Source organism: Haliotis rubra, unplaced genomic scaffold, assembly GCF_003918875.1.
Source record: "Haliotis rubra isolate DU_JTF1 unplaced genomic scaffold, ASM391887v1 Scf476, whole genome shotgun sequence".
Classification (NCBI taxonomy): Eukaryota; Metazoa; Mollusca; class Gastropoda; order Lepetellida; family Haliotidae; genus Haliotis; species Haliotis rubra.
Window position 1 is genome coordinate 780,805 of NW_025767164.1, and position 27,300 is coordinate 808,104.

The 27,300-nt window shown below is 40.5% G+C and overlaps 1 protein-coding gene and 2 long non-coding RNA genes across 3 annotated transcripts; 2 read left to right on the top strand and 1 right to left on the bottom strand.

Annotated features, from left to right (window-relative positions):
* Positions 1-7,748: 7,748 nt before the first annotated feature.
* Positions 7,749-8,885, top strand: LOC124290836 (THAP domain-containing protein 1-like). The gene is made up of 3 exons (XM_046727664.1): positions 7,749-7,895; positions 8,288-8,478; positions 8,717-8,885. Exons 1-3 carry the CDS (start codon positions 7,749-7,751, stop codon positions 8,883-8,885), a joined length of 507 nt encoding a protein of 168 aa, XP_046583620.1.
* Positions 8,886-15,062: 6,177 nt separating this feature from the next.
* On the top strand, positions 15,063-19,494 carry LOC124290853. The gene is made up of 4 exons (XR_006902058.1): positions 15,063-15,114; positions 16,462-16,512; positions 17,558-17,676; positions 19,435-19,494. It is a non-coding gene; the product is annotated as an uncharacterized LOC124290853 (long non-coding RNA).
* Positions 19,495-25,901: 6,407 nt separating this feature from the next.
* On the bottom strand, positions 25,902-26,440 carry LOC124290856. The gene is made up of 2 exons (XR_006902060.1): positions 26,319-26,440; positions 25,902-26,141 (listed from the first exon to the last, which is right to left on the bottom strand). It is a non-coding gene; the product is annotated as an uncharacterized LOC124290856 (long non-coding RNA).
* Between the last annotated feature and the right edge of the window lie 860 nt (positions 26,441-27,300).

A 27,300-nucleotide genomic window follows, 5' to 3' on the forward strand; every position in this document is an offset into this window, starting at 1 on the left:
CAGTCGCAAAGAAGTCTCAAATGTGGTCGCAATGAGATCGCATAGGTCGCAATGCACTCTCAATTCGCTCGCATTGATCGTAACAGACTCCCCATTCGGTTGCATCAATGATCACAAGCACATTCACAGCGATCGCCGATGATCATAACGATCGCCACAGGACTCCCACAACTAACACTCTCAAGGTGGTCGGAAGTTGTGAGGGGTCGCAACTGGTCGTAGCACACTCGCATATGAACTCGTAAACTAGAAGCGACATAATTGAGACCCGGTTGAGATCTATGAGACCAATGAGAGCGGTCTCATAATCAGGTCGCAATAAAACTGTGGGAATTTCCTGTTATCAGTCGCAAATGATTTTGGTGTAACCGCAAGTGGCGATCAAAGGAACGACTCACCGCGACCCTCTGCATGTTCACGATCGCGATGGTCGTAACACAATCGTAGCGGGATCGCGGTTCGTTGTAAACACCACACTAAGTGGAGTACATGCTGAATTATTGCTCTTGTACGGTTATTACACCTGTACAGTTATTACCTGTACGGTTATTACACCTGTACGGTTATTACACCCTGTACAGTTATTACTTGTACAGTTATTACTTGTACAGTTATTACACATGTACGGTTATTACACCTGTACAGTTATTACACCTGTACAGGTTATTACTTGTACAGTTATTACACCTGTACGGTTATTACACCTGTACAGATTATTACACCCTGTACAGTTATTACTTGTACAGTTATTACACCTGTACGGTTATTACACCTGTACAGTTTATTACACCTGTACAGTTATTACTTGTACAGTTATTACACATGTACGGTTATTACACCTGTACGTACAGAACAAACAACAACGTACTACACCAGCCTTTGGGGTCTGTCAAATTTTAAAAAATTGGAACAACTAAACTCGCTCACTATAACGTTCAGAATTCTTTATTAACGTTATCAAAAAGTTCTTTGAGGATTAGACTCCATGTTGTGGACTGATGACAATCTAAGTATATCGATGAGTTTACACGGTGCCCAACACTCCATATTTCGGAAGAGATTTTCTGATATTTTAATATTTGAACAGGGGAATTATGTGACGAAAGAGGCTTTAGCAAGGAGGCGTGTGCAAATAAGAACATTATGCGGAAAATGTATTTTCGGGTCCGGGTTAGAATATTGGCCTTCAGTAACCCATGCTTGTCGTAAGAGGCGACTAACGGGATCGGGTGGTCAGGCTTGCTGACTTGGTTGACACATGTCATCGGTTCCCAATTGTGCACATCGATGCTCATGCTGTCGATCACTGTATTGTCTGGTCCAGACTTGATTATTTACAGACCGCCGCCATATAGCTGGAATGTTGCTCTGTGTGCTGCTCTATGTAAAGTTATTTCATCCTTGTGTTTAGCCGGTTCACATCTGGATATACACAGAGGGACAAAAGGACAATTTATCTTATATATTTATATTTATTTCCATCACATCGACATTATTCTCCATTGTTCGTCTACTTGCCAACAGGGCGCCGCCTGTACCAACCAGGAGCTGCAATAAGAAAACATATATGTGATGTACGACATTATATGCATATCATTCTTTCATGTTTAGCTACCCGTGAGTATCCGGTTGGAACCGATCTTCAGTAACCCATGCTTGTCGTAAGAGGCGACTAACGGGATCGGGTGGTCAGACTCGTTGACTTGCATGACACATGACATCGTATCCCAATTCCGTAGATCGATGCTCATGATGTTTAACCCGGATCTTCATGAAGGGGAACAACCATGGGGTACTGAAGACCAATTTGAACCCGGATCTTCATGAGGGGAGACAACCATGGGGTACGGAAGACCAATTTGAACCTGGATCTTCATGACGGGAGACAATCGTGGGGTACGGAAGACCAATTCGAACCCGGATCTTCATGAGAGGGAGACAACCGTGGGGTACGGAAGACCAATTCGAACCCGCATCTTCACGGGTCTCAAGTGACAGGGGTACAAGTCAGGTCAGTGTTCTTACCTTGGCGTACTTCGCTTTGAATTCGGCCAGTGTTATTTTACTCATCACCTGAAATTGAATCCAAACACATTGTAATCGAACATCCTAGATTGTCAAGGGCATTATATATCCATCCATTTACGAGCATCCTGCATCCATTCCCTACCACAAACATCGCAACTGCGTTAATTTGCATATCCCATCAATAAGCAAACTCATGTTCGGGGCAGAGATCTCGAGACGCAAAACATGTATAAAAATAAATAAGTAACAACTAGAGAAATAGGACCAAATTTTTAATTTCAATCACTAGTGACAATAATCGCAACGTTAATCTCGACTTGTGGTTACCGTGTATCAAGCCTTCATGACGACGAGTTCATGACGGCAAAAAGAAACAGCGAGTCAGTTTAACGTGGGAGGAAATCTGTATCTATCTATCTATCTATCCTATCTATCTATCTATCTATCTATCTATCTATCTATTAAATAACATGGCTTCTAGTATACTCACCATCTGTGTCAAACTTGCCCACAATTATTTTGACATCCTTCAAGGTGAGTGCCCCGTCTTTATCAACATCATACAGAGCAAACCGCTTTTCAGCGTGGGCGTGGTTGGTGTCTAGTTTAAAGTAGTCCTGCTTGGTGATTGAACCATCGCCTTCAACACGAATAGGTGAGTGAGGATATTGTTTTAGCAGAATTTGAGGCATTAACGCAAGAGTCACGAAGACAACACGCTATGTACATGAACGATTGGGGTTTTATCTTGGTTTCAGTTATTATTGTTTCCTGGTTAATATTCCCAGCAATATTCCATCTCAGTGGCGGAGTTCATGAGCAGACAATCCAGTGATTGATATTATGAACTAGGATTCACGTCTAGGATGCTTGGGACAAACAAGGGGACCCTGTAATGGTAGGACGTGCGTACTTGTTTCTTTGACCCGTGAAGATCCGGGTTTGGATTGGCCTTCAGTAACCCATGCTTTTGGGAAGAGGCGACTAACGGGATCGGGTGGTCAGGCTCGCTGACTTGTCATCGTATTAACACAAGTTGTTTAAGCTCTCAGCAATATCTTAGCTATATACGGCAAAGGACAGATGAAATTGGGACAGAAAGACACATGCACACCTATACACACAGACACGCGACCACTTTCACACAGACCCACGGACAGCGACACACAGACAGACGCATACCTAGAAGCACAGACACAGGTACACCTGGACACACGCACACCCGATCACACATACACACACGCACACCTTGACACATACATACACATCTAAGCACACAGACACGCACACCCAGACATACGCACACCCAAACACATGCACACCTTCACACATACACTTGCACACCCAAACACACAGACACACGCACACCTTCACATACACTTGCACACCCAAACAGACATGCACACGCACACCTTCACACACAGACACACGCACACCTTCACACACAGACACACGATAACCTTCACACACACACATACACTTGCACACCTAAACGCACAGACACACGCACACCTTCACACACATACACACGCACACCTGAACACACAGACACGCACACCTTGACACACAGACACACAAAGACAGACAGACAGACTGTTTGAACAACGTAGCACACATGTGAGACTATCACAGTTAGATGTTGTGAATGTGTGTGTACCCACCATCAAGGTCGAACTGATTGTAGTAAGCATTAAAGTTGGCCAGTGTCAAAAAGTTATTTTTGCCAGCATCGAGTTGGTGAAAGACGGTTGTAGCAATGTCGGTCTGGGAGAAGGCAACGCTGCAAGAGAATGAGTGAGTGAGTGAGTGAGTTTACTTTACGCCCCATTCAGTAGTATTCCAGCTATATGGCGGCGGTCTGTAAATAATCGAATCTGGACCAGACCATCCAGTCATCAACAGCATGAGCATCGATCTACGCAATTATGATACGATGACATGTGTCAACCAAGTCTGCGAGCCTGACCACCCGATCCCGTTAGTCGCCTCTTACGACAAGCATGGGTTATTGAAGACCAGTTCTAGCAAGATAAGGAGATATTTCAGATGATTCCAGTTAACTCGGAATCCTGATTAATATAAATCGGAATGGTACTAATGTGAAAGTTTGGCAAAATGTCAAAAGCAATGCTTATTAGTAAGAAATATCTCATACAATATCTGTGCTGGAATATTGCTACAGCGGTGAATATTACATGACTAATAGATAAATCAATCAACAACGAATCCGTCATTAACAGACATACTGTAACTACGAAGAGAAACACTTTTTAGGGATAGACAACTTCTTTATCGCAGTGGAGCTGACGTTTCGGTGTAGATCCTAACACCGATATCAAGCCAAATGACACACAACATTATGCACAAGGAGAAACATATACATGACGGCTATTTGAGTTTATACAATTGAAGAGGTTGATGTACAGTGTGCTGACAAACGAGGTTGCTGTGATAAGAAATGATTGAAGTAAGTGCCACGCATCGAACTTCGAGCCAAGTGCGTTACTTCATGTTTTTATGGTTACTTTTCTAACTTTTCAAATAACTTTATTTTATGCATTTTTATTCACAGTTACTTTTTCGTTAGTATATTTCATTTCTGTACAAACTACATTTCTTTATTCGTTAAATATGAGCATTCTAGTTTATCGTACATGACAAAACCAAGAACGTTTAAAGGGCACCGATAAATGTTCTGAAAAAACACGAAAACATTTAAACAATAGTTGAATATACGCATTTTGCAAATTATGTATATTCTTATGTAAAATTACAAGCATAGTGCTAATTATTACTAAGTTGAGAACTGAACTTTGCCATACCCCAACATAACAGCAACTGCACAGAACGACAAGCGGACCCATTGTTGATTATCTGGAATTCAGAACCAATATATACATAAACATATGGTGAGACCTCGTCAATCCAGACGGTACTGGAAGTGGAATTGTCCGGATTAACAAAGGTGCTGATTAACCCATCCTTAGTAGGTGGGGTAGTTTAATGGTTAAAGCGTTGGCCTCGTCACGCCGAAGACTCAGGTTCCTGAATCCCCACATGGGCACAATGTGTGAAGCCCATTTCTGGTGTCTCCTGCCGTGATGTTGCTGGAATATTGCTAAAAGCGGCGTAAAACCAAAACTCAGTCAGTCAGTCAGTCAGTCCTTAGTACTGTGCTATTTATCTGTGTGTTCATCAGCGTTTGTAACAGTAATCGCCCGGAAACGTGAGTGAGTGACTATGGTTTTCAGCCGCTTTTAGCAATATTCCAGCAATATCACGGCGGAGACACCATACACACATTGTACCCATGTGGGGAATCGAAAACGGACCTTCGGCGTGATGAGCAAACGCTTTAACCACTAGGCTACCCCCATCGCCCCCGCCCGGAAAAGAGGGTTTAGAATATGACGGAGTCTGACTAGAAGGGTTTTCTGTATTTGTTGCGCACAATCGACATGAACGAATTTCTCTCGATAAAAAGCTCTGTCCCTTCTGGAAGTTCATATTCCAGCAACTCCCTTTAACCTATGAAAATAAGAAATGTGATGAATTAAAATCGTTAAACGACGCATCAGCAATTTTGCAGCTTTTCGCTGCTATTATGAAAACACAAACATTTGTCGTTTTGGTTATTTTAACAAACGCCTTAACCCCCAGTACGTGTAGTATTTAAGTAAATACGAGTCAATTTGATTTGGTTGGTTGGTCTGTTGCTTAAAGCCGTCCTCAGCAATATTCCAGCTACATGGCGGCGGTCTGTAAATAATCGAGTCTTGACCAGACAATCCAGTGATCAACAGCATGTGCATCGATCTATGCAATTGGGATACGATGACACGTGTCAACCAAGTCAGCGAGACTGATCACCCGATCCCGTTCGTCGCCTTTTCCGAGAAGCGTGGGTTACTGAAGATCAATTCTAACCCGGATCTTTACGAGAAGAAACAATTTGAATTGGGCATACGAGGACAATTGTCATAGACGCAATTATTATGCGAATATAATATACCTTGTGAGAGGACAGATACTCCTGCAATGCATTCACATGAAGATATCAATAAGTCAGTTTACTTGCTGTGCAAATAGTCACATAAATAAGGCGAATGTTTGTCAACGTGAGCAAACAGATGTCGTTTTGAGTCTGAAATCATTTCGCAGGGATGACATTCGAACATTATGAAAAAATTCCATTTAAAAACAAAACAAAAACAGTCTCGATATCCTAATGAGATCTCTTATATGTAAATGACATATTCCATCCCATTGGAAATAAGGTATCATATATATATATTCGTTTAAGGAAATTATTTTATCCATGACGAGACGAGCGGGCGCTTTAACCACAAGGATACCCCATCGCCCCTTTAATACTCGAGGTAATATGAACATGCATGATAAGACATACTAATAATAAAGACGATCTTTCCCCATGGGTGTATAAGATGCATAGTCCATATGGATCCCACATACCACGTGGCTCCCTGCAATACCATGGAGACCTACCTGTTTCCCGAGTCAGATTAAATAGGACGATAACCTAGTCTCATTGTCTTTATACTGGATTACCAGGGTAGATAAGATAAAAAGACAGACCATGGTTTCATTTATTCTGCGGTTCTTTACAAAACCGTAAGCATTCGAATATGGCGGCGGTCTGTAAATAATTGTGCCTGGTCTAGATAATCCGGTGATTGACATCATGACCATCGATCTACGCAATGGACATATGAGGACAATTGTCAATCAAGTCAGAGAGTCTGACCACCCGATCCCGTTAGTGAGTGAGTGAGTATGGTTAGTCCAGCAATATTCCAGCAATATCACGGCGGGAGACATCAGAAATGGTCTTCACACATTGTACCAAGCGCATACAAAGTGGGTACCCAGTTCATCCAGACGATATGTTACTGTTCAAATCGTTCGGAACGAAAAATCTTTCGCATTTGAGATTTTCCCCATTTTGCTTGTATGAAAATAGTACGTACGAGTAACAACATGAGATTTAATTTCGGACAAAGAATGGGAGTTTTATTCTCATAGTAGAACTGTGCGAGGTAGGACAAACATTTTATACAGCGTCCGATAGAGACTACCGCTGTTACAGGTCATTGGCTCTCCCTCCCTCTGCAAGTCGTCTGCGTTCTGCTGTTTATTTTGTTGACAGTTACATAGACAGATTCTTTAATACAAATGCATAAAAATCGGTGATTTACAATGTGATTAGGTTGTCTGACAAAACATCCACTTGCACAGTTTGAGATCGATTGGGTCATAGGATGAAGAGATATTTACAAAAAAACGGGTCCACATGCATTTCATGCCAAACTATAGTACGTGTGTACAAAATGGATGACCCCCTAGCTCCCCAGAACAAAATGGATGACCCCCTAGCTCCCCAGAACAAAATGGATGACCCCCTAGCTCCCCAGAACAAAATGACCCCCCTTAAAATCATCATTCATCAAACTTCAGCATGCTGAAAGACAAAATGGGTTGGTTTCCACTCCACAGCCTTCGTGAAGTGTAACAAACTCACGAAACAGCACGGAATCACAGAAAGTAATTCATTCGAGGATATGTTTTCAGAAAGCATTGCTCAACTTCCACACGCCAAACTATCAACTCCCGATATTTGTTCATTCATCACGAATAGCGGATTCTTAATATTTATGCATGTGACCTTTGACCGATTCCAAAACGAGGTCATACCCGCAAATATGGCAGCTGATCACTGCTCTTTACCTCAGTGTACATCTGATGCGAGATACAACAATTCACTTTCGTTTCACACATTTCTGAAGGCTGAAGATGTGCGAAGGAGATGGATAATTGCCATACGTCGGGACGAAGGACCCTTCTTTACGGTAGGTTAAAATTTTCATTCAGGATTTTCAAAATTAATCTCGAGAATTTGAGTCGTCCAAACAGCAACGAATATATTACCGGAGCTGCAGTTGTCAAACAGATTATAAGACAAAAAAAATATTTTGTCTCAAACAACTACATGATAGCATTTTGCATGTCAAATTTGTTTTCAACTATAATTTCGTGTTACTAATTTACCAGGACGATTGCATACATTAGCCTTACGTTGTCCTATTTGAAACAATGGCAGATGGACCCAGGAAGAATTATTATAGAATCACTTATATACACAGCTATGTATTGTAACCATTCGAAAAAAGAGATATTTTTTAATCTAAGTGCTCAAAATCTATAATGACAGTAGACTTATTTTAATTTCACTTGTATTTAGATCACCAGGAAGAGTGTTGTTTGCTCGAAGCATTTCCGGCCTGAGGACTACAAGTACACACCGGTAAGGAGGACCCTCAAGCAAGGATTTGTGCCATCCATATTTCCTTGGAACTTGGAAAATATGAAGTCCAGAAAAGCACCAGCCATCCGTCATCCACTGATGCCAAAACAAGTAATTTCATGGGAAAGGTCAGTTTAAGAGTTAGAAACAAATTGGTAGATGTGTAAGCACTACTTCAGTTCAAAATGCTCTTTAACTAAAGATGTCTTTTTTTTTGTGGTATCCATTAATTTAAAGTATTTCCATCTAATTAAATTTCATAATCACTGATGACCCTCATACCTCATCATAATATTTAGAAATGAATAAATGTTGAAGTATACAAACATTTGATTTCCACTGAAAGTAAATTCTTTATTTTTTCAGTCCTGAAAATGCAGACTCCATGTCATATTGTGACCCTCATGCAGAAGGCGAGCACCAGTTGTCAGCTCAGACCCAGACAGATATCAGTCTGTTTGATTCACAGGTTCTTCTAAAAAGAATTCAAAAGCTTGAGGAGGAGAACGATTTGTTAAAACAACAGCTCTCTTGAGAGATTTGGACTGGAAAGATTTGCTGGAAATGATGATATGATCCAGTACTACACATCTTTTTGTAGCTATAAATTGTTCAAACAGTTCTTTGACTTTGTAAAACCAAGTGCCTCCAATATGTGCAGTATGTATTATACATGCTCAAATGCCATTTCTCTTGCAGGTAGACCAAGAAATATGGCCCTTATTGCTGAAATGTTCATGTTTTTTGTACGCCTTAGGCGTGGTTAACCAGAACAGGATCTTGCTGTTCGTTTTAACTGCCATATTTTGACTGTTAGTCGAAAAATTATCACCAGGGCAAATTTTCTATTTTGTTCTTGGATCAGTTCCTATCTGGCCTTCCAGAGTGACAGTAGACAGACACATACCTACTGAGTTTCAGATAATTTACCCATCTACAAGAGTCATTTTAGATTGTACTGAGCTCAGGATCCAAATTCCCTCAGCTTTGGTGTTAAATTCCATGTTTTACTCCCATTACAAGAGCTCTTGCACTCTGAAAGGTCTGATTGGCATGGCCCCAAATGGTGCTATTACCTTTGTATCTAATCTGTACACAGGTGTCATGTCAGATGTTGAAATAACTAAACTGTCTGGCATTCTAGATTTGCTGGAACCGGGGGACAGTGTTATGACTGATAAGGGTTTTACTATTGCCAGTATACTGAGTGAGAAAGGTGTTGGTCTGAACATTCCTCCATTTCTGTATTCCTCTGGACAGTTCACGCCTAGTGAAGTATGGGAGATACAGTCCATTGCATCCCTTAGGATTCATGTAGAAAGATTGATCAAAGGGTTAAAGAGAATCACCTGTTTGATTCTACAGTCTCTCTTGCTGAACTGGGCAGCATTAATCAGTTGTGGACTGTAGCATGCATTACATCAAGTTTTCAAGGACCTTTGATAAAAAAGAAATGAAAGAAAACTGACTGAGTTTTAATATTGATTAGCATGAAATTTGTATTGCATTTTTATGAGAACATAATATATACATCATATTTACACTAAAGGTATAACAGAGTATTTATTTACAGTGTTTGTTAGTTTTCATCAGAGTTTATAATAGATTCATGACCTATTATGAAACTATGATCATAGTAAAAACTCAAATCAAATCAATTTCTGAAAACTTCAAAATACAAATTTGTATTACATGCTCAGATCACCAGATAGCTTAGGCTATAATACCTGGGTAACCAAAGTTAGACACATCCTGTTTCAATATGGATTTGGTTATGCTTGGCTAAGCCAAGAAATTGGAAATGTGGAATATTCTGTGTATCTATTCAAGCTAAGGCTAGGTGATAACTTAAAACAGTCTTGGTTCTCATCAATTAGTGAATCTCCTAAATGAATATTTTACAAGGAGTTCAAAACTTTGTTAAATGTTGAAAGCTATTTGTGTTGTGATATCCCTGTGCATAGAAGAATTGCTATATCAAGGGTTAGATGCAGTAATTTAATACGGCTGTTGAATGTGGCAGGTATAATGGAATTGAATATAACGAAGGGCTATGTCCTTTTTGTAAAACCAGAGGTCAGCAATATATAGAAAATGAATATCATGTACTATATATTTGTAATGCCTATGATATACCTAGAAAGAAATATATAACAAAGTTCACTAAAGAACCACTTACTCATTACTCTGTCGTAACTCTTTTGCAAAGCAAAAATAATGCTGTCATATACAGTTTTGGCCTATACTTATACCATGTACATAAAACTGAACTGCAGGACATAGAGCTGCAAAGTTGTATTGCGCACCCACTAAACACAATGTCAGTCTGATTGTATTATGGGCGAGGGCCTCTTTCCTGAATATATACAGTCTGTCTGTCTGTATTACAGATAAGATTATGTTGTGGTAACAAAGTTACATTCAAATTGTTACATTGTCAAAAGATGTCATTATTGATTCTGTTGAATAATGTTACTGTTACAAAAGTTTTATGACAAATGCTCAAAACAAACTTGTTAATATAAATTAATAAATGTGATTACAGCTAAATCTGTAATATTTCATCGACTGTATATTTTTTAATACACAGATCTTTTACAATTTTATAGATATCAATGTTTTGAAATATACACAGGTAGTAAAAATGCTCAGAATTATGATATGCTGGAATTGTTAATCATTCCCTTTAAACAATGCCAGAATTTCTCACAAGCAGTGAACTAGATCAATATTGCATGGTTTTGTTTCTAAATGATTAATAATAATACACAAAGTGTTATGAACAGAGAACATGTTTGATGTATATATGAAATATATACCTCACATTATATGTTTATCAATTAAACAATGAAAGAAGTTGATCTTGTTGTGTTTTTCTGAATGCATTAAACGTGATATGATTTCATCTAGCTTGATGTTAAGAATAATGCTGTTTTTTTTGGTAATTGAAATAATCAGCGAAATGACTTCTAACATAGTAGTACAGAAACTATGAAAGAAGCTAATCAAAGAAGAATTTATCTGCCTTGTCTTTCACCCTTTGCCAGCTCTCAGGACAAAAGTCAATTCTCTCGAGATGGTGTTACCTTTCAGACCAGACAAAGAAATCACACCATTTCAAACCAGTCATTGCCAGTTGCATCTGGATCTGATGATAGTAGTTACTTTATTTAATGAATTCCTCGAAACATCGTTACTTTGCTCTTTGACAATGTTATTGTGGACCCGCTGCCGAAGCAGGTGTCTGAGAATCGTTGTTTACAATAACATTGCGAAAAATAGTTAATAAATTTAATTCTGCTGATAATATATGATAAATTGAAATTTAATAAGTGTTTTCAGACATTGTGAAATGTGATAGAATCTGTGTACTTCGGACTACTGAATAATTTGGACTTTTTAGTCGGTCCAAAGCTGGTCCGAATTAGACAGAGTGCACTGTACATGTTGCCTTAAGAGCAAGCTGGCCATTGTCCTTCAGGCTGAGGTACTGCAGATCACGGAGGTCCTTATTCCGCAGGTCTGGACACTTCACCTCCAGTAGACCAAATGGAGGGTTGGAGCTGGGGTCTAGCACCTTCCGGTCTGGAGAAGCAGCCATCCATGCTGCTCTGGGACTTATTACAATCCCACAGGGATATATATTCACGTTGCCCTCCTTTAGCTGAAATATCAACATACAATTTTAAATATAGGCACATGTGTACACTTCTTTATATTTATTATATATGTTGAGATTACTCTCCTTAATCCAAAATATTAACGTTCAATTTTAATTACATATACACATGTACATTTATTCAGTTGATCCATTTACACATATGACTTCATCAATCTGAAATGTTTACCTTCCCATATGCCTCTACTGCAAAAGGCTCATTGGCAATGCCCTCTCTCATTGCCTCTGTGAGGACGGTCCTAGAAGAAGATTTCAGTCTTTCTGCAAACTTCTCTGGTTCTGAAATTTTATTATTATTTTTTTTTAATGTAATGGATTTGGGTGCAACATTTTCTTTTAATGAAATTAATGACATAAAACTTAATGTTAATTAGGTTTATTTTCTGTTTACCTTTTTTAAGCTTTGAAATTTCTCCAAGTTTAGATGCTGTGACCCTGTGACGTCTCAGACGAACCCACTTCTTGTCCTGCGCCTGGAGTCTGGTAGCCTTCTCTATCTCCACAGCCTCATCCTGGCTGACACTGAGTGAGTCTAGCAGAGTTGTCTGACTCTCTGTCAGCACCCTGCTGTAGTTGTTCTCTCCTGTCTGCTCAGCACTAATGGGTAAATCAGGATAAAATCCATCTACAATGTTTATCAGATAATTTCCAGATAATTTCTGTTGATGGCTGATGGTACTACCCTTAGGAAACAATCCAAAATTAGTTTTTACAAAAGGTGGTGCTGGCTCATCAGTCTGTGGAACTGTTGTTAATAGTGATAGATCAGGAGGATTTAACTTCAGAGATGAAAAAATGGTTCCAATGGTGCAAGGGGGTAGACCTAATGGGGTTGTAAAGGGTTGATTTCACTGGCCTGTCCTCTCCATCACTCTTGTATCCAGAAACCTTTATCTCCGGTACTGACATACCGGATATTTTGTCTTGGCGAGGGATGTGCCATGTCTGTAGCAATATCCTGTGGGGTGGACTTCATTCCTCTCTGTTTACAGTGGGCCACCAGATATAAAACACCTGTGTAAGAAAAACATATTTTCAGGAACAACGAAATCAGATACTCAGTTTAATATATACAGACATTACTTATTATTCATTGAAATAGGCTAATGACATACCTGTCACATGACCATAACACTGGCTCTGACCTATGGCACAGCTGCAGCTGGCGCTGACCACTTTAACCACTGGACTGCTCTCTAAGGTGACCTGCATTTCATAGTACATGTACTTTAGTGGAATGAATGTACTAGGCTATCACAATTTAACATAAATGAGATATTTTACAAAATATGTGTTCCTATATTATATATACATACATAATATATATATATATATATATAATCTATATATATTCTGATATCAGACTGATAATATTTTTTTCTTGACAATACTATGAACCCAACTTACAGTTATATTATGTGGCGAGTCATTTTTCTTCATGGAACGGTAAAAACGAGCTGTTATTACGCAAGATGTGTCATCACATGATGCTGCCAAAAAAACCGATTACAGGTGAAAAAATATACAAGACAAGGGAATAATATTACACGAAATAACATCATTTGAATTTTACATAGATCTAATAACTATCTGACGGTTACGGCCTAGGTTATTGACATGATGGAACTTAGGTTAAAGTAGTTCAAAAAACAGCTTTTCAGTTGCACTTCATAATAATTAACGTATGTCCCGTAATTTTCAGCGTGAAGTCAATATGATAACATGTCAAGAGGAAAATAAGTCCTACTTCAATCATAAATCAGCAATGACATAATGACATTGACAGCCAGTAAGATCGTTACTGTACCATTTACAACATTGGAAATTGATGAATGAAACTTACTTCGCAAATTAAAAAATGAACCCTTCACTATAATATTTGAAGCCTTTGTTCAGTTGGGAAGTCCCGGCACTTCTGCTATTCATCTGTATATAAGTCTCCACGAAGGAAAATGTGAGAGACGGGAACGCCGTCAGATCGCTTCCGGATTTCGTCGCCATCACGATTCGCTGATTACGCGGGTATGACCTCGTTTTGATATTGGTCAAAGGTCACATGCATAAATATTAAGAGTGGCCTATACAACCCTTTTCCAGAATGCTGTATCCAACACTGTCCGTTCAATTTGTTTGCGCCGTTTCGTTTGCCCCCAAAAGCCTGGCGTTTTGGGTTGTTTTACCTCTTGTCTTGATCTACGCAATTTGGATACGATGACATGGGTCAAACAAGTCAGCGAACCTGACCACTCGATCCCGTTAGTCGCCTGAAGTAAGAGTGGTCAGGTTCGCTGACTTATGGGCTTAAGATCTTCTGCTGCGAACGTTTCGACAATCTAGGCCCTGGATCCTTTTTTCTTGGGCATTACCTTTGTGAAACATTATTTATCCTGTACACTTGTAAGATATATGTCAGATTGTAACCAGCTAAGAAGATTATATCAATGAGATCTAAGCAGGCTGTTAGTCGTCCATCAGCATTTAGAAAAAGCAGAAAGGATAGGCAAGCAAAGGGTGAGCCGACAGACAGCGGGAAGAGCGCAGTTCTACTATGAGAATAAAAACACCCATTCTTTGTCCGAAATTAAATCTCATGTTGTTACTCGTACGTACTATTTTCATACAAGCAAAATGGGAAAAATCTCTAATTCGAAAGATTTTTCGTTCCGAACTATTTGACCAGTAACATATCGTCTGGATGAACTGGGTACCCACTTTGTATGCGCTTGGTACAATGTGTGAAGACCATTTCTGATGTCTCCCGCCGTGATATTGCTGGAATATTGCTGGACTAACCATACTCGCTCACTCACTAACGGGATCGGGTGGTCAGACTCGCTGACTTGATTGACAATTGTCCTCATATGTCCATTGCGTAGATCGATGCTCATGATGTCAATCACTGGATTATCTAGACCAGGCACAATTATTTACAGACCACCGCCATATTCGAATGCTTACCGTTTTGTAAAGAACCGCAGATTAAATTAAGCCATGTTCTGTTTTTTTTGCTTACCTACTCTGGTAAACCAGTATAAAAGACAATGAGACTATGTTATCGTCCTATTTAATCTGGCTCGGGAAACAGGTAAGTCTCCATGGTATTGCAGGGAGCCACGTGGTATGTGGGATCCATATGGACTATGCATCTTATACACCCATGGGGAAAGATCGTCTTTTATTATTATTATCATGCATGTTCATATTACCTCGAGTATTAATGGGGCCATGGGATAGCCTTGTGGTCATAATATTCGTATGTCTTCCCTGCGAAATGATTTCAGACTCAAAACGACATCTTTTTGCTCACGTTGACAAACATTCGCCTTATTTATGTGACTATTTGCACAGCAAGTAAACTGACTTATTGATATCTTCATGTGAATGTATTGCATTGTATTGCATGCTTCTCGGAAAAGGCGACGAACGGGATCGGGTGATCAGTCTCGCTGACTTGGTTGACACGTGTCATCGTATCCCAATTGCATAGATCGATGCACATGCTGTTGCTCACTGGATTGTCTGGTCAAGACTCGATTATTTACAGAGCGCCGCCAGGTAGCTGGAATATTGCTGAGGACGGCTTTAAGCAACAGACCAACCAACCAAATCAAATTGACTCGTATTTAAATACTACACGGACTGGGGGTTAAGGCGTTTGTTAAAATAACCAAAACGACAAATGTTTGTGTTTTCATAATAGCAGCGAAAAGCTGCAAAATTGCTGATGCGTCGTTAAACAATATTCACTCATCACATATCTTATTTTCATAGGTTAGAGGGAGTTGCTGGAATATGAACTTCCAGAAGGGACAGATCTTTTTATCGAGAGAAATTCGTTAATGTGGATTGTGCGCAACAAATACAGAAAACCCGTCTAGTCCAGACTCCGTCTAATTGTAAACCCTCTTTTCCGGGCGGGGGCGATGGGGTAGCCTAGTGGTTGAAGCGTTTGCTCGTCACACCGAAGGTCCGGGTTCGATTCCCACACATGGGTACAGTGTGTGTATGGTGTCCCCGCCGTGATATTGCTGGAATATTGCTAAAAGCGGCTTAAAACCATACTCACTCACTCACGTTTCCGGGCGATTACTGTTACAAACGCTGATGAACACACAGATAAATAGGACAGTACTAAGGACTGACTGACTGACTGAGTGAGTTTTGGTTTTACGCCGCTTTTATACAATATTCCAGCAACATCACGGCAGGAGACACCAGAAATGGAGCTTCACACATTGTGCCCATGTGGGATTCGAACCCGGGTCTTCGGCGTGACGAGCCAACGCTTTAACCATTAGGCTACCCCACCGCCCCCAGTACTAAGGATGGGTTAATCAGCACCTTTGTTAATCCGGACAATTCCACTTCCAGTACCGTCTGGATTGACGAGGTCTCACCATATGTTTATGCATATATTGGTTCTGAATTCCAGATAATCAACAATGGGTCCGCTGTCGTTCTGTGCAGTTGCTGTTATGTTGGGGTATGGCAAAGTTCAGTTCTCAACTTAGTAATAATTGCCACTATGCTTGTAATTTTACATAAGAATATACATAAATTGCAAAGTGCGTATATTCAACTATTGTTTAAATGTTTTCGTGTTTGTTTTCAGAACATTTATCGGTGCCCTTTAAACGTTCTGGGTTTTGTCATGTATGATAACTAAAATGCTCAAGTTAATACGAATAAAGAAATGTAGTTTGTATAGAAATTAAATATACTAACGAAAAAAAGTAACTGTGCATAAAAAATGCATAAAATAAAATTATTTGAAAAGTTAGAAAAGTAACCATAAAAAACATGAAGTAACGCACTTGGCTCGAAGTTCGATGCGTGACACTTACTTCAATCATTTCTTATCACAGCAAGCCACATTTGCAACACACTGTACATCAACCACTTCAATTGTATAAACTCAAATAGACCTCATGTATATATTTCTCCCTGTGCATAATGTTGTGTGTCATTTGCTTGATAACGGTGTTAGGATCTGCACCGAAACGTCGCTCCACTGCGATAAAGAAGTTGTCTATCCCTTAAAAGTGTTTCTCTTCGTAGTTACAGTATGTCTGTTAATGACGGATTCGTTGTTGATTGATTTATCTATTAGTCATGTAATATTCACCGCTGTAGCAATATTCCAGCACAGATATTGTATGAGATATTTCTTACTAATAAGCATTGCTTTTGACATTTTGCCAAACTTTCACATTAGTACCATTCCGATTTATATTAATCAGGATTCCGAGTTAACTGGAATCATCTGAAATATCTCCTTATCTTGCTAGAACTGGTCTTCAATAACCCATGCTTGTCGTAAGAGGCGACTAACGGGATCGGGTGGTCAGGCTCGCAGACTTGGTTGACACATGTCATCGTATCATAATTGCGTAGATCGATGCTCATGCTGTTGATGACTGGATGGTCTGGTCCACACTCGATTATTTACAGATTTCCGCCATAGCTGGAATATTACTGCGTGGGGCGTAAAGGTAAACTCACTCACTCACTCATTCCTTCTCTTGAAGCGTTGCCTTCTCCCAGACCGACATTGCTACAACCGTCTTTCACCAAATCGATGCTGGCAAAAATAACTTTTTGACACTGGCCAACTTTAATGCTTACTACAATCAGTTCGACATTGATTGTGGGTACACAAACATTCACAACATCTAACTGTGATAGTCTCACATGTGTGATACGTTTTTCAAACAGTCTGTCTGTCTTGGTGTGTCTGTGTGTTCGGGTGTGCGTGTGTATATGTGACAAGGTGTGCGTGTGTCTGTGTGTTAAGGTGTGCAAGTGTATGTGTGTGAAGGTGTGCGTGTGTCTGTGTGTGCGTGTGTATGAAGGTGTGCATGTATCTTTGTGTGAAGGTCTGCGTGTGTGAAGGTGTGCGTGTGTCTGTGTGTTTGGGTGTGCGTGTGTATGTGAGTGAAGGTGTGCATGTGTCTGTGTAAAGGTGTGCGTGTATCTGTGTGTCTAGGTGTGCGTGTGTATGTGTGTCAAGGTGTGTATGCGCGTGTGCATGTGCGTTTGGGTGTGCGTGTGTATGTGAGTGAAGGAAGTGCATGTGTATGTGTGTGACGGGTGTGCGTGTATCTGTGTGTATGGGTGTGCGGGTGTGCATGTGTATGTGTGTGAAGGTGTACGTGTGTGGAGGTGTGCATTTGTCTGTGTGTTTGGGTGTGCGAGTGTCTGTGTGTGAAGGTGTGCGTGTGTCTGTGTTTGGGTGTGCATGTGCCTGTGTGTGAAGGTGTGGGTGTGTCAGTGAGTTTAGGTGTGCGAGTTTCTGTGTTTAGGTGTGCGTGTGTCTGGGTGTACAAGTCACTGTGTGTGAAGGTGTGCGAGTGTATGTGTGTGCGTGTGTCTGTGTGCTTGGCTGTGCGAGTGTCTGTCTGTGTGAAGGTGTGTGTGTCTGTGTGTTTAGGTGTGCGTGTGTATGTGTTTGAAGAATTGCAAGTGTCTGTGTATTTGGGTGTGGGAGTGTTTGTGTGTCAAGGTGTGCATGTGTCCAGGTGTACCTGTGTCTGTGTGTCCAGGTATGCATGTGTCCGTGTGTCTGTGTGAAAGTGGTGGCGTGTCTGTGTGTCAAAGTCTGCGTGGATTTGGGTTTGCGTGTGCATGTGTGTCAAGGTGTGCGTGTGTCTGTGTGTTTAGGTGTGCGTGTGTATGTGTGTTCGGGTGTGCGTGTGTCCAGATGTACCTGTGTCTGTGTGTCCAGGTATGCGTGTCTGTCTGTAGATGTCCGTGTGTCTGTGTGAAAGTGGTCGCGTGTCTGTGTGTATAGGTGTGCATGTGTCTTTCTGTCCCAATTTCATCTGTCCTTGCCGTATATAGCTAAGATATTTCTGAGAGCTTAAACAAAGATACAAGTTTGGTTTGGTTGTTGTTTAAAGCCGCACTCAGCAATATTCCAGGTATATGACAGCGGTCTGTAAATACTCGAATCTGGACCAGACAATACAGTGATCAACAGCAAGAGCATCGTTCTACGCAATTGGGACACAATGACATGTGTCAACCAAGTCAGCGAGCCTGACCACCCGATCCCGTTAGTCGCCTCTTCCGAAAAGCATGGGTTACTGAATGCCAATCCAAACCCGGATCTTCACGGGTCAAAGAAACAAGTACGCACGTCCTACCATCAAAGGGTCCCCCTTGTTTGTCCCAAGCATCCTAGACGTGGATTCTTGTTCTTAATATCAATCACTGGATTGTCTGCTCATGAACTCCGCCACTGAGATGGAATATTGCTGGGAATATTAACCAGGGAACAATAATAACTGAAACCAAGATAAAACCCCAATCGTTCATGTACATAACGTTTTGTCTTCGTGACTCTTGCGTTAATTCATCAAATTCTGCTAAAACAATATTCTCACTCACCTATTCCGTGTTGAAGGCGATGGTTCAATCACCAAGCAGGACTACTATAAACTAGACACCAACCACGCCCACGCTGATAAGCAGCTTTGTTCTGTATGATGTTGATAAAGACGGGCAATCACTTGAACCTGTGAAGGATGTGGGCAAATAGATGGTGAGGCAAGTTTAATAGATAGATAGATAGGATAGATAGAGTATACTAGATAGATAGATAGATTAATTAATAGATAGATAGATAGATAGATAGATAGATTGACTGACACAGACAGTGAGTAAAGCCGTGCTATTTAATGGATAGACAGATAGATAGATAGATAGATAGATAGATAGATAGATAGATAGATAGATTTCCTCCCACGTCAAACTGACTCGCTGTTTCGTTTTGTCGTCATGAACTCGTCATGAAGGCTTGATACACGGTAACCACAAGGCGAGATTAACGTTACGATTCTTGTCACTAGTGCCTATTTCACTAGTGGTTAGTTATTTATTATATAAAGGTTTTGCGTCTCGAGATCTCCCAGTCCCGAACACCAGTTTGCATATTTGATGGGATATGCAAATTAACGCAGTTGCGATGTTTGTGGTAGCCAATGGATGCAGGATGCTCGTAATTGGATGGATATATAATGCCCTTGACAATCTAGGATGTTGGATTACAATGTGTTTGGATTCAATTTCAGGTGATGGTAAAGTAACACTGTCCGAATTCGCAGCGAAGTACTCCAGGGTAAGAACGCTGAGCTGACTTGTACCCCTGTCACTTGAGACCCCTGAAGATCCGGGTTCAAATTGGTCTTCAGTACCCCATGGTTGTCTCTCCTCATGAAGATCCGGGTTCAAATTGGTCTTCAGTACCCCATGGTTGTCTCCCCTCATGAAGATCCGGGTTCAAATTGGTCTTCAGTACCCCATGGTTGTCTCCCCTCATGAAGATCCGGGTTCAAATTGGTCTTCAGTACCCCATGGTTGTCTCCCCTCATGAAGATCCAGGTTCAAATTGGTCTTCAGTACCCCATGGTTGTCTCCCCTCATGAAGATCCGGGTTCAAATTGGTCTTCAGTACCCCATGGTTGTCTCCCCTCATGAAGATCCGGGTTCAAATTGGTCTTCAGTACCCCATGGTTGTCTCCCCTCATGAAGATCCGGGTTCAAATTCAAATTGGTCTTCAGTACCCCATAGTTGTCTCCCCACATGAAGATCCGGGTTCAAATTGGTCTTCAGTACCCCATGGTTGTCTCCCCTCATGAAGATCCGGGTTCAAATTGGTCTTCAGTATCCCATGGTTGTCTACCCCCTCATGAAGATCCGTTCAAATTGGTTCAAATTGGTCTTCAGAACCCCATGGTTGTCTCCCCTCATGAAGATCCGGGTTAAACATCATGAGCATCGATCATTGGGATACGATGTCATGTGTCAAGCAAGTCTTACGACAAGCATGGGTTACTGAAGGCCAATATTCTAACCCGGACCTTCACGGGTCAACTTACATAAGAAACACACTTACATTTAAATTAGTGAGTGAGTATGGTGTTACGCCGCTTTAGCAATATTCCAGCAATATCACAGCAAGGGACACCAAAATGGACTTCTGGTGACATTGTACCCTTGTGGAGAATCGAACCGGAATCTTTGGTGTGACGGAATCTTCGGTGTGACGAGGAACGCTTTAACCACTAGACTACCCAACCGCCCCCTTTACATTTACATTCAGACTATGCAAACATGAGTGAATATATTTATGGAGTACATGCGTCATATAGACGTACTTGCATGTGAGTGTATAGAATAATTTAGGGCTTGCTAAAATAATCGATAATCAGAGATATCTTCGATAGGAAAAATATTGATTATCAATATGAAAATTGTGTAATCGATAACATCGTACATTAACTTTTTGTGATAGAAAAAAAAGCTTGCAATTTTCTCACATAATATACAAATTTAGGACGGTATTCATAGTTTGCTTCTAAATTCATGTTCAGGACACTATTTTGTTAATAATCCTTGCATAAACATGTCACAACTCACCAGTGATGTGAAATATACTCATTTCCTTCAGACAGTTTTGCATTTTGCTCAAGATTTCTGATATTTGTCGATAATCGGTCTATATTTAGTCTACTGTTATCGATCTCTATGATCGATAGCGATAACCAGCCCAAGCATAGATACTGCGATAATATTACTTGCTATAGATATTTCAGGTATATGTATGCTTTGGGAGTAGTTCCATGAGAACAAAGTGAAAGTATTTTTTAGCAAAGAGATGTGATAAATTAACACATTTTACCATGGCTACGTGAAATGCTCGAATTTGATTGGTCAATCCATAAAATCAGACGGTATCAATTTGATTGAAAATGCGTCTGATTTCACGGCGCTTCACTGCGCACGTATACAACACTGCCGCACTACTTCAGCTTGGCCACCAAACATGACTAATATCAGCACAACAGACGTGATGGAAATGCTGATGAAACATTTATTAAAACTCGAAAAATACAATTATTAGGAACCTCACTATCATAATTATTACCGTCTATTATAAAAACTTTCAAACTCAATTACAATCATTCTCTTCCCACAGAGGTTACTCCTGTCATATCTTCCTACGTAACCTCTGTTCTAATACGGCCCTTTCGTGGTGTGAGCGTTCAAGACTCGTGATTGGAGACAATCAGATTTAGTTGTGCAATCAGCGACGTTGTTTCAAAAGTGACCATTCGCATGGCCTCGGTAATTTCCGTGTACTTCGAAAAACTAAACCACTTCCTCTGCGCGATGCGCAAACGTTTCTTCTAGACAGAACTCAGTCATGTTATGGCGGATCAGTGGCGTCTCCATCGCCCTCGTTGACAACGGACAAGCTAGCCATTAAACGTCTTGTGTGTAACATCAACACAAGTCCCCGGCAGTTGGGGGATATTTGTGGCCTCACATTTTCTTGTGTTAGTCAAGTTGAATCTAAGTCGATGTAACACGTGTTCTGATTGGATAGAAAGAAGGGAGATAATTCGTGTTGCGATCTTTTGCCGCTAGGGGATCTTTACGAGAAACGGGAAATATGGGCCGTAGTAGAACAGAGGTTACGCAGGAAGATATGACAGGAGTTACCTCTGTGGGAAGAGAATGAATTACAATATACACAGCCCCAAACATAAACAAATGGTAGAATGGTAAATTCGCAAGATAACGGTCAGGGAAGTGAACACACAATTTGCCACTCATACTCCATCTTGTCCCGTTGCATCGTTCAAAATGTCAAAAATTGAACCTTGAGAATTCCGCTCTGCCACCTGCCCCGCAAGGCTGTCACTGCTATGTTCGTACACTTTGAAAAGCTTGGCCCCAAATCCAGTCCCAAATGAGAACAATGTTCCAAGGAATCCTAAGTTAGTCGCATGTACACACAAAGCAGACTGTCACTCTTTCGTCGCATGCCGGGGTGGAGGCACGTACGTGAAATCATGATCGACACTCGCCGGTCATAAAACTCAACAGTTTTTGATGAGTTACAGGTCATAGGTCGATCAGAAAAGGATGTATTCTTCGATTCTGCAGGGTTCAGGTTCGACAGTCAGTCAAGTATTTTCCACTGTCACTTCGAATTTCAACCTTTCGCAAAACGTAAACACTGGCTTGTCTGCCATTTCAAACTGTTGCGTAACTGTCTACTTCCAAGAAAATAAGTAGGTCAGACGATTCCATTATAGTGTGGCCAGGGGGTACAGTAACACGGCACACAAAACAATAGGCTGGTTTCGGTCGTGTGGAGTTATGATTATAAAACCAAGCTCTTAGGTGTTACATTATTGCATTGAATAAACAGTAGTTTGTTTTCTTTGGACAGAATACTTTGTATGTGCAATGTTAAAAAATACGAACGGAACCTACCACTCCCTTCACAGACTAGTTCAATTCGCCTCTCGTCCCATGTGGGATTACGCAGTGTCTTCCGCGGGACGAGGAAGTTCGATGTTAAATCGGTTATGGTAGAATGGAGATAAACATACTGTGTTTGGAAATTAGATGAATGTAGCATTCATCTAATTTCCAAACACAGTACGTTTATCTCCTAAATAACACACTATGTATCATCACGTGACATTACTGTTGAGATCATTCTGCGGGGGCATCCTGACCTGCACTGATTTCGGGAAGCCGAGCATCCGATATATCTGCGATCTCGTTAGAGATGAATTACAACCACAATCTGCAAGATCTCACGCACTGAGTGTTGAACTACAGGTGAATGTTTCATAATTATTACATCGTTATTAATATCTCAGAAATGTTAATTTGGTTCAAAAACATCATACTGTTCATAGCGTCATATTCCAGCCTCCATGGACAACCCAGTTTTGCGTATAATTGCACACTACCATGCGTGCTGGTACAGACACATCTGTTAACATATTACCAAGTATATAAAAAACTAACCTTGTGAATATAATTCACGACTGGAACTCTTGTAAAAGCATGGACCAGTTTCACTTCATACCAGAAAGGATATGCTTTCAGTCAGCCACGATGAATGTAACAAAGGGAGTCACTCTAAAGACGTGAAGTAAATGAATCGTGAACACTTTTGCGTGTTCGATCCCAACCTTGAGACGTTGTTATTATTATTGAATCATACACGTAGCCATAATTACCACTTTACTTACTGAAACGCAGCGAAATAGTTAATAACGTTGGTATCAGTTTTCTAGAAATATCTAATTTTTTGGTGAAGCGTGTCATAAGCCTCTGTTTAACCATTTTATCAGGTTCTGGTGACCCTACGCTTCTTTGCAAGTGGAAGTTTCCCTCAAATCACTGGCGACACAATAGGGATAGACAAATCAACAGCTTCACGAGTTGTTAGGAAGGTTTCACTTGCCACGGCGTCTCTCATTCCAAGATTTGTTACCTGGCCGTCCGAGAGTGCTTCGGGAGACATAAGAAAGGAATTCTACAGTCTATCTAGATTTCCTGGAGTCATTGGATGCATCGACGGGACACATGTTCGGATACAGGCACCATCAGACAACGAACCTGCCTATGTCAATTCTATCAATGTTCAAACGGTGTGTGACAGCCAAGATGCGTTAGTGAGACCATCGTAAGACCAGCGCATTTCATATAAATGTCTTTCCGGCATTATAATAAAGAAATGCGTTTCGAACATGACACCATTTACAATGTTGATCGAAGTAAGTGTCTTAAAACAACATCATGATGATAAGCCTTCTGCATTTGCTTTTTAAGGCCGAGCTCAGCAATTTTCTAGCTATTTCACAGTGGTTGCTATATGCACTTGGTGCAGTGATTTTGTGTATTTGTACAGGTAAATTTACTAACCTAGTGGCGAGATGACAAGGCAGCACGCATGACAGCCACGTGTTCAAGATGAGCAATGTGCGGCAACACCTTGACACTCATCATACCACTCCATACAGGATGGTGTTATTCTGCGACAGTGGATACGCATGTCGTCCGTATTTGATGACGCCGTATCTAAAGGCATCTACTCCCGAGCAAGAGCGCTTCAACTCTTCACATAAACGAACACGGTCAACTATAGAACGGGCATTTGGGTGGCTCAAGAGGCGTTTCCATGTTCTCCACGGAGAAATCAGGATGCGCCCAGAGAGAGTTTGCTCCATCGTTGGTTAGTATACTTACTACAAACAAAATTATAAAATAAAGTGAATAAAGAAATTAAATACTGATAAAATATTTGGTTTTAAAGCCTATTAATAGGCCTAGACAGCTGAAACAGTGCAGCTTTAAGAAGAATCTCATTATATTTGACGGGTGCTTGTGTCGTGTTGCACAATCTTGCGATAATTCTTCGTGAACCCATGCTGGATGTTGATGCTGAGGACGACAGTACCATAGAAGGGCAGTACACAGGTCCTGAAGATGGTCGAAGCATCCGCGATTACATCACAAGACACTATTTCACTCACTGAAATGTTCAATCTGCCAAAACTGTAATATTACACTGGAGAATGTAGCGTGACTTTATGTTCTATCTGAATAGTATATTCAACTGTGATGGTGATAACATATTTCGCAAGTGCCCACAAACTTACAATTAGAGAAAATGTTTGGACAAAATCTATTGTCTTCAAAAGAATTATCGTACTTCGAGCTTTGTTTACCCTTGTGTTATAATATAGTATAAATATATTTTCCTGTGTGTAGTGCCATTTTCACCTCAGCGGTGTCAACTCATGGTTTTACGAGGCTTTTAGCAATATTCAAGCAATATCACAGCAGGTACTCCGGAAATGGGCTTCACACATTGTACCCATGTGGGAATCAAACCCGGATCTTCGGCGTGACAAGAGGACAATTTAACCATTAAGGTACCCCCCACCGCCCCCATCCTTTAAGAACATCCGACAATCTATATTAGTAAAGTTCAGCTGACAAGATACGATGTAGTTTTTACTGCAAAATAGAGAACATAGTGTAGCAAACTATGGAAATAACTGTTGAAGGAACTGTTTTAATATTTCAAACATGGACTTGTCTTTTCAGTTATCGCTCGTCATGTGATCCAGCTCCAGTCTGAGCTTCTTGTTCATGAGTTCATAGTAGGTTGTCTGCTGCATAATTTTCTTTTTCTGCTCAACCAAGACCTCATACTGAAGTTGGATGAGGTCACCCGCTCTGATCTTCCTTTTGTGGGGACATGCCTGGAAGTATCCGTAGTCGGGATCATAGGCCTGAAGTCAAAGAATATTGTTTTGCATTATTGAATATAAGGAACATACAAGTCTCCGTATGTATGCGCTAAGTCTCTCCGCTGTATATGTGTACGTTAAATGCCACTGTAAACAACTTAAAGGGTAGGTAAATTGAGAAAACTGCTGTGATTAATAAAATTTCCAATTACGACATACTCTTCCATGGTTTTTCTTTCGTCAGGTGTAGGTGTTTCCCTTAGCTGTGAGCTGGAACAGCTGGGCACAGCGGCTTCCTGACTAGGGACATCTTCAAGAGCATGTGCCAGGAGATTTAGGGTTGAAGGGAGCCGATTATTTCTGCGACCGCAGTATCTGTATATAAAGAAAGCTAATTGCTCACTACCTATTGTCACGATAAAAAGTACATACAACATGAACATAGGCGAGAGGTATACACCAACCAACAGTTAAAGGGACACAACTCTGTTGTGTTCGAATAACATAACATAACTATTTTCAAAGATATAGTTATCCCAAATCATGACAAGTGATGAAATCTTGTACGAAAAAACCCACCGAATCTTCCGTCCCAACAGGCCAAATATTTATGATTGTGCAAATGTGTTATGTTCTTTTGAGTTTGGTACCGGAGTTATTATAACTGGCCTCATAACAAAATGAAATTATTTAATTTATAAACTAATGATACGCTAATTGTGATAAAGTTGATGGCATGATTTTTTAAAATCTTAAACCATTGCTGTTTGTGATACATTGTTTCCGGTTATTTTCGCTGTCTTCTTGAGGAACTCTCAAACAGATATGAAAGTGTTACAGAAAACTTTTAATTGAAGATGAAGAATGTTAATGATCTAATGGAGATTTGAACTTAGCGTAGATAGACACAACATGAACTGTATATTATGGTTTGGATTAGGGTAATGAGAGTTGCCCCCTTTTCGTTTCACAATGGCTGCCGTTCGGATAATGAATGAGTGATGACTTAAATTGTAACAGTGCAGTTTTATCACAAGTGGCAGTTTTACTGAATGAGGAGTAACAGAAGGTCGGTTGGTGTTTGTTGTTTGTTTTTTTAACTTATCTTGATAAATGATCATCAAATACTTGCAGTATCAATTGGCGATCGCCATGCTCAATTACATTTACAAGATCATATATTTGCTGTATGATGAAAAGG

Excerpts from the sequence above, each read along its gene's own strand:
- LOC124290836 (XM_046727664.1), top strand. The coding sequence starts at position 7,749 with ATGGCAGCTGATCACTGCTCTTTACCTCAGTGTACATCTGATGCGAGA. Across the intron at positions 7,896-8,287 it reads ACGAAGGACCCTTCTTTACG|ATCACCAGGAAGAGTGTTGT; the intron begins GTAGGTTAAAAT and ends ACTTGTATTTAG. Across the intron at positions 8,479-8,716 it reads CAAGTAATTTCATGGGAAAG|TCCTGAAAATGCAGACTCCA; the intron begins GTCAGTTTAAGA and ends TTATTTTTTCAG.